We start from the raw sequence: 8,716 nt of genomic DNA, 5'->3' as shown, positions 1-8,716 counted from the left end.
GTACATGGTAAATGTATAGAGTATTGTTTATACAAAAATCCACTTGACATGAAAATAGAAATGGTCTGTTATCAGTAAAATAGGAAAATATAACTCTTTACTTATATCTAGTAGCAACAGCTGTAAACTACACATGAAAGACATGTTCCCTACGATAGCAACGCAGCAAAATAAGAAGTTGTAAGTTGTAACAGTCATTTAGAAAATACTTCTCAGGGGAAATGTGTCCCAGGTAGAAATCTTCCAGCCCTTCCAGGTCACAGTTCAAACTTTGAGGTCTACACGGCCTCTCTACACGGCCTCATGATCCCATCATGCACACTGGTTTAAAATGAATGATGTCTTTACATTTAAAAGTCTTTCATAATAACACACCAATGGTTACAAAAAGATGTGAAGCCACCGACAACGGGGATACAATACAGTCAGCTGAGTTTGAAGAGTCATTGTTAAAGATTGAACACTTCTACTCAAGTCTTCTCTTCATGATTGACCTCTGCTGTCATTTGGTGCTAATTTGCACGTCAGAAAATAGTTAAAGGCCTAATGATTAAGACTCCAATCAGTTCATCGCAACATCAAAAGGTATTATTCCAGCCAGCAACCTTTGCTGCATGTTATAACTTTCTCCTCACATTTTCTGACTTTTTCTCCACCGTCACCATCAAAGATTTAAACCCAGTCTCACGGCAGTTTGTGAAATGGCCACGTTATTTAATCTACTGATCCATGTACACGGACACATTTGTGTTTTTTGAATCTATTGTATTTGAATGGGAAGCATGTTTTGTGATCACAGCATGACTACAGTAGCAAGTAGTATGAATGGCCGAAAAATCCGCGTAGGGAGCTTGGTTGGGGTGGTGAATGGGTCAAAAACACTAGACTTTCACCCAAGAGACCGGGGATCGTCTCCTGCGTGGGACGTGTCATTTCCCTGATGTTTTTTTCCTAAACCCAACCGTTGCCGCGTGTCCCGATGTTGTTGCGCATAACCCTATAGACCGCGGATCGTCTCCTGTGTGAGAGGTGTCCTTTCCCAGTCTTCTTTTCCTAAACCCAACCTCCGTATAGATGCTTCCCATTATGTGCTGAGCCCCACGAGAAAGGAGAAATTGAAATACATGAGATGAAATTTTGTGCTCACCACCATGAAAAACACGACATAAACGTGTCTGTGTACAAAAATCAATAGATTCAAAATAACGTGACCACTTCACAAACTGCAGTGAGACCCTGTTGAATATATCCATAAAAAATACATTAAAAAAGTAATACAAAAACATTGCCATTGTTGGCTTGACCGTGCTTTCCAACAAAAATAACTTCCAGTGTCTGCAGGTGGGAAGCCAGTTGGGGATCACATCCCTTGTTGCAGTAACATTTGTTTTACCGTCGGCACGGAGACGTTTGGGAGGAAGACCAGTTAGAGACTAATTCAAACTACACATGAATATTGGCCTTTTATAAAATAGACATATACAATTTGACAAAATAAATCATGAAATACTATACTCGTTCTTTAGAGCTGACTCATGCAGAGTAAAATAAAACTCTGGTGTATGTTTAAGTAATAATTTAAGTTTCCATAAGATATATAAATGTTTCTTTGTACATTCTTGGAGAGGGCAATCCTGGAAATAAAATATTAAAAAATCAATGGTTACCTATTAATTTAAATAATTTTTGGGGATAAAAGATAGAAATATCAGACTATAAATACAAAGCCTGTTGTGTTCATCGGGTTTTGTTGACTGTGCTGTACAAAGCAGCTGGATCCTCTCCAGGGTCCCGACCTCTGGACCAGAAAAGAAGAAAAAAAAGGTCTAAAAATTCTCATCATACTGTAGTAGGAACGTAAAAGCAATGTATTAAATTGAAAGTTGTGTGAGTTGTAGTGAGGATAATGTTCCTGTGTGAGGGGCTGCTCACCTCGGGGCAGTACTGCGTCTGTTGACCCCGACGGCAGCGTACTCCACGGCTTCCTGTTGCTCCCCGTGTCTGAGGGGCTGAGCAGCTCTGATGTTGGAGTACAGAGGATCTGCCTGGCTGCTGGAGAACTGGATGGTGGCGTACTGAAGTTCAACCTGCTCCTCCGGCTCGCCCTGATCAGGTACACGTTGCAGGGACGCAATTACTTTCAGCTACGCACTTTACATGAATACGTCTTCAATTCAATTTGATTTATAATGTCAAATCATAATAGGAGTTATCTCAGGAATCATCACAGATAGAGTAGGTCTAGACCACACTGTAACTTACAAAGACCCAACAATCCCCCCAAGAGCAAGTATTTGGGAAAAAATCCTTTAGACAGACAGAAACCTCGGACAGACCCAGACTCTGCCGGTTGGGACACAGAGACACTGATACATATATACAGAAATATGATTCATTTTAATTATAGCAGTTGGTTTGATGAACAGTGGCAATTATAGCAACAATAAAGATAATGTCATTGGACTAGTGCATTCTTACAACCAGGACAGAAAGGACCAAAGCAACAGCAGCTGTCTTAATGATGGAGTTAATAATGTTGCTGTATGACTGATTTATTCATATAACATATGAATTACATATGAATAAATCTAAAAGAAAAGGAAAGATAGTAGGAAATGAACAACAAACAAAGTTTTCTTTTGTACTAGAATGATATACGTAGCTCACCTGTTCCCTGTTGTCTGGTCCGGATGAGTTCCTGGAAGCCCTCTTCTTTCTGGTCAGGAGAATTAATAAAGATTTAAAATTATTGAATGCTTTAGTCACGACAAACTGGCTTTCAATAATGTATCAAACAATGGTTCAGTGGAACAGAACTGCTCACCTGATCCACAGGAAGACAGAGAAGGAAAGGACAGCCAGGAGAACTACACTGATGGTTCCAGCAGCTATGAACCGACTTACTCCTGAGATATGATGATCTAAAGAAAAGAGTTAATCAGGGTCTTATAACATGTTTAAGCTCATTGGTTCCATAGACGGTTATATGACAAAATGGTGCATGTGCGCATATTACATCCATTTAGTATAAAAAATCTTAATATGATTCTATGAGCTGATGAACTGGATAGTGGAAGAAAAATGTAATGATACTGTGACAAAGTGGGTTTGCTCACCACTTGTCCCATCCAGATCCTTAGTAAAGTAAACACACAGTCATGTTAGTCTCATGTGATGTGTCTCTTATTTTGGGTGTTTTTGGTTATTATATAAAAAAGGCATGAATAACCCTGACCTGTTTTGCAGTCAGTAAGCTAGGAGGGAACTGGTAACAAAGTTCCATAGGTTGAGAGATTGTAAGTTATTAATTTTAGGGAGTAGATCAACCTGCTTTAGGATGAGATGGACTGAAGCACAGGTGTGTTAATTGACAACCCTATATAAATGGAAGGATTTGTGCTCCTGGGAGGAAAAAACAGGGAGGTGAGGCTTGCATGCCTGTGGTTAGCGCTGCTGCTTTTTTTGGAATATATACTTGTTGTATGTTATCCATTGACTGCAGACCACTGGTAATAAATGATCAGCTCTGGAAACATACAATGTCTGACTCTGCCTACCTACCACCATCCTAGCCACTCTGGCTAATGTACCACAGGTACATGAAAACATCTGAGCCCTGTTTCACACCCAAGTTGAAAACTGGACTGTTGTCTTTCTTGGATCTTGGTATGAGCGATTCTAGGAAGGCAGAGGAGTCTGACTCCCAGATAACTGGAACAAACTCCTATTTTTTGCCTCAACAATGTCCTGCCCTTACTGAACACATTAAAGCGGATCAGTTTACAGTTGTAGCTGAATGCAGAAACTTACCTGCTACAACAGTCAGATGTAAGGTGGAGCTCTGACGTCCTCTTCTGTTCTGGGCTTCACAGGAATAATTCCCACTGTGTTCAGGTCTAACATCAGTGATGGTGAAGATCTGTCCTGATGCTTTTGGTGAGTCTTCATTCTCCTTGTACCAGGTGTAGTTAGCTGCTGGGTTAGCATCACTGCTACAGGTCAGAGTCACTGAACTGCCCTCCACTATCTCAGCAGAGGGACTCACTGACACAGAGGGACGCTTTGGACCATCTGGAAAAGATCAAATAAATTAGGTACCAAAAACTTGGTTGGATTTTGTTGATCTTGTGTTGAAATGAGTAACAGTTGTGTGTAAAAGCATCTAAACCTAGAGGTGGTTTGTGACTGGCAGCAGGCTGATCTCTTTGTTGGGAACAACTTAAGTGATAAACATTAAATTCTAACCAGAGAGTAGAAGAATGTTCCATATTTTTGAGGGAAACAGAAATAAATGATACTACACAATATGTTGATATACGTTGTAAAACTGGAATGAGGCCCTGATGAACTATTGATGAGCAGATTTGGTGGAAGAGGTTGGACTGAGACCAGGACAGAAGCCTGAGGTGGTTTTCTGGATCCCTGATGGTTTGAATGCCCTGACCATCCGTGCAGATCTAGGAGACATTACTAAATAAAACTGTCTTTTCATCATCTACTGCAGCAGCTCAGTGAACTACAGCAGCAGACGGGGACAGGCAGAACTGGAAAGAACATGATCAACACCACACTGGAGTGGGTATAAGCTTTCAAAGTTGTCAGTAGTTGAATGATGTTTTTAAATGAGCTTTGTTTTACTCACATTTTACATTCTATTGATTCTATTTCTCTAACCCATTCTCAGCTGTACAGGAATACTGTCCAGAGTCAGAGGACAGGATGGGGCTGAAGACAAGCTGTGGTCCTTCACTGAGATATTTGTGTATGTTTGTGTTCTTTTGCTGTCATTAAATGAGTCGTTTCACTCACATTTCACATCAATAGATTTGTATTGAGATGTCTTCGTCCCCAGCTTGTTCTCAGCTGTACAGTAGTACTGTCCGAGTCAGAGGACAGGATGGGCTGAAGACGAGCTGTGGTCCTTCACTGGGAGGTTTGACCTTTACATTCTCCTTGTACCAGGTGTATCTAGCTGCTGGTTAGCATCACTGCTACAGTCAGAGTCACTGAACTGCCCTCCACTATCTCAGCAGAGGGACTCACTGACACAGAGGGACGCTTTGGACCATCTGGAGGAGAAAAGATAGATACATCGAGACAGTTAACTTTAATTCCAAGATGAATTTGTTTTCACAGTGGAAGATATTTAAATCAACTCTAGTTCATAGAAACACAAGTGGGGTAAAACTTCACTTCCTTCTGTATTAGAAACTCAGATTGTAGAAACGATGGTGTCCGGTTACCATGGTTACTAGGTGAATTAAATAATAAGGAAATGATTGGTGTTCTATGTATCTATATTTGTTGTTGTTGTTGTTTTTTTAATAGAGCTGTTTTACTCACATTTCACATCAATAGAGATGGATTGAGATGTCCTGCTCCCAACTTGTTTACAGCAACACAGTAATACTGTCCAGAGTCAGAGGACAGGATGGAGCTGAAGACAAGCTGTGTATTTTTATCACGAGGGTTACCATTCTTGTACCAGGTATAAGTAGCTGCTGGGTTAGCATCACTGCTACAGGTCAGAGTCACTCTACTGTTCTCCCTGATCTCCCCAGTGGGAGTCAGAGACAGGGAGACAACCTTTGGAGCATCTGGAAAGATAATGAACTTTAATCATAAATTGTGGTGTAAAGTGTGTGTGTGTGTGTGTGTGTGTGTGTGTGTGTGTGTGTGTGCGCGTGTGTGTGTGTGTGTGCACTCGTTCTTATATCCTGGTGGGGTCCCTGACCTGACATATGACTCACCCCATGGGACCCGTTTTTCCCGTGGGGACCGAAACCCGGTCCCCAGAGGCACAAGCATTGGAATCAATAGAAAACAGCCTGCTGATAGCCCTGGTGCAATTTTCTTGAAAAAAAAAAATGGTCCCCATCGGTCAGATTTTCACACAAAGTGTGTGTGCCCTAGTGGTCAGGGGGTATTACAGTGTGTGAAACTGCACTGGTGGGGTCTTTCACCTGACAAAGTGTATAAGTGTGTATATCATATAAGACTCATATTTTGTGAATATCTTTGGTCTATTCACTTTAATGTGATCAAAACTTTATGTTATTAAATTTGTTTTACCAAAATACCATTTAATCATCAAACGTCCTTTGAAAAAGGTTTTATTCTTTGAAAAAAACACTATAAACATATCAATTAATAATTATATTATGAAAAATTATTTTTAATATGATACTATTTATATTTGTTTGTGTACACATGTGTATATATAATATACATATATACATATGTATTTAGCTTTATTCTTTGAAAAAACACTAAGCATATCAATTCATAATTTTAAGTATAAACAATTATTTCTAATATGGTATTACTATTATATATTTGTTTACTTACACATATGTGTATACATACACATATACATATGTGTTTATATGTTTTATTTAATTACAGTAGTTATTTTTCTCTATATTGATACACTACCAGGAAATTCAAAGGAGAGCAGAAATCAAAAACATTTTAACATAGTAGATCTTGGACACTGGTTAAGTGTACGGGTATAAATAATTAAAATGAACCAATGTTTCATTTTGGTGACCAGGTGCCACGTGCACATTTAAAAATTATTCCACAGCTAAAGATGATGGAAGAGATCAGGCCTACGTGTGTGGACGTCTGGTTGAGCCGATGCCAAACCTGATCGGTGTTACCCGGAGCAGAATGTGTGTTAACACCTTAACCCTGCAACCTTAGCATGGTCCATACAGAGTCACATGTTATTATATATCTCAACTTAAATCATATTACAATAAGGTTATCTTAAGGTAAGTCTTGTTCATTTATTTGTAATAACACTTTATTTTAAGTGTTTTAATTCGTATTTAGGGATCCTAATTCCAATAGACGCAGCTGCTTTAAATTAACATGTTTATGTTGCACTCATCAAGATCTCATCTGAGCAGATTCCTGTCTTTTCACTCATCTCTGAAATGTAGTTTGAAACTTTTACAGCCAATTTATTAAATAGTGAGATTTTATTTGAGCTTGAGAGCATAAATATAGTTAATAGATACGGCCACTCAAACTGAAAGTTCAGTTAGCAACAATTATCTCCAGTTTACTCCATTATAAAGATATGGATCAGATCAGACTGTCACGGAGAGGGTGACCAACCAAACTCTGATAAATGACGTTCAGGGCCCTTTCCCAGCAGTGTGGCCCTTTCCCAGCAGTGTGGCCCTTTCCAGCAGTGTGCCCTTTCCCAGCAGTGTGGCCCTTTCACAGCAGTGTGGCCCTTTCACAGCAGTGTGGCCCCCGCATGGTTTGTCCCAATGCCACAGCCTGATGGCAGGGTAAGGAGGGACTGCAGACTACGGCTGCAAACTACTCCTAACTATTTAGAATGGGTTAAATGCTAAGCATATATTCCTTGTATCTGTACATGTACAGCAATATTATTATATGATATGTTATATTTTGTATACATAATAACAACAACATAATATACTATTTGTCATGCTTAATATCTTAAGCCAATATTTCAATCCAAACCTAAAGCAATGAACAACAGACCATAAACCAGCATATAATTCTTACTAGTCCACAGTAAGAGGCCCACTCACAGACTGTCAGCAGAATAATATAACGACAACAATAAAATAGTCAGAGATATACCCTTGCTTGGTCACTCTCTCCGTTTGTCTTCTTAGCTTTCTCAGTGTCTTCTCTTCTGTCTCCCAGTCTCTGCCATGACGTCTGAGAGGCTTCTGAACCCGGTCTGATGCTTGCATGCATGGCTCTGGTTCTGGCATAACATGAGTGTTTCTTTCTCTGCACCAGCATTATTTCCCCCCATGCCCTGGCCCTAACAACCTCTTCCTCGACCGGGATGTGCTAGCAGGAAAACACCAACATTCCCCCGGTGCTTCAACCTCTCAATCCTGGCAGCATGGCTAACTGAGCTAACTAGCTGATGTGCTAGAGTTTACAGTTACTTTAGCAACAAGAAAGCTTCTTTCCACCAGGAAACTCTGTAATCAGAGAGCCGAGGGAAACTGGAGGACATAATATACCAGTACTGACTGATTGATCTCACTGAAAAAACAATAACTGGGCTGCTAAGTTAACAGTGCTCTCTTACCAGTGCTCTCTTAGCCTATAAATACAAATGAGTCTGCAGGTTGCAGTGCTCTTTAGCTATACAAAGTAATTTGCATTAAGCAGTGCTCTGTTAGCCTATACAAGGGATTATGCAGTTAGCAGTGCTCTGTTAGCCTAACAAAGTGAGTCTGTAGTTAGCAGTGCTCTGTTAGCCTATACAAAGTAAGTTTGCATTAAGCAGTGCTCTGTTAGCCTATACAAAGGATTATGCAGTTAGCAGTGCTCTGTTAGCCTATACAAAGTGAGTCTGCAGTTAGCAGTGCTCTGTTAGCCTATACAAAGGATTCTGCAGTTAGCAGTGCTCTGTTAGCCTATACAAAGTGAGTCTGCATTAGCAGTGCTCTGTTAGGCTATACAAAAGGGATTCTGCAGTTAGCAGTGCTCTGTTAGCCTCTACAGTGAGTCTGCAGTTAGCAGTGCTCTGTTAGGCTATACAAAGGGATTCTGCAGTTAGCAGTGCTGCTGTTAGCCTATACAAGTGAGTCTGCAGTTAGCAGTGCTCTGTTAGGCTATACAAAGGGATTCTGCAGTTAGCAGCCTCTGTTAGCCTCTACAAATGAGTCTGCAGTTAGCAGTGCTCTGTTAGGCTATACAAAGGATTCTG

The 8,716-nt window shown here is 40.2% G+C and overlaps 1 protein-coding gene across 1 annotated transcript; it reads right to left on the bottom strand.

The window, feature by feature from the left end:
- Window positions 1-505: 505 nt before the first annotated feature.
- On the bottom strand, window positions 506-4,055 carry LOC116700738 (B-cell receptor CD22; the record flags this gene model as incomplete). The annotated part of the gene is given in 5 exon segments (XM_032534170.1): window positions 506-1,798; window positions 1,933-2,105; window positions 2,668-2,716; window positions 2,825-2,921; window positions 3,811-4,055. Coding segments are annotated over 5 exon segments (625 nt in total), but the record flags the coding sequence as incomplete, so codon positions are not given.
- Between the last annotated feature and the right edge of the window lie 4,661 nt (window positions 4,056-8,716).

Source organism: Etheostoma spectabile, chromosome 2, assembly GCF_008692095.1.
Source record: "Etheostoma spectabile isolate EspeVRDwgs_2016 chromosome 2, UIUC_Espe_1.0, whole genome shotgun sequence".
Classification (NCBI taxonomy): Eukaryota; Metazoa; Chordata; class Actinopteri; order Perciformes; family Percidae; genus Etheostoma; species Etheostoma spectabile.
Note: the sequence above shows the minus strand (reverse complement) of the source record. Positions and strands in the feature narration are given on the sequence as shown.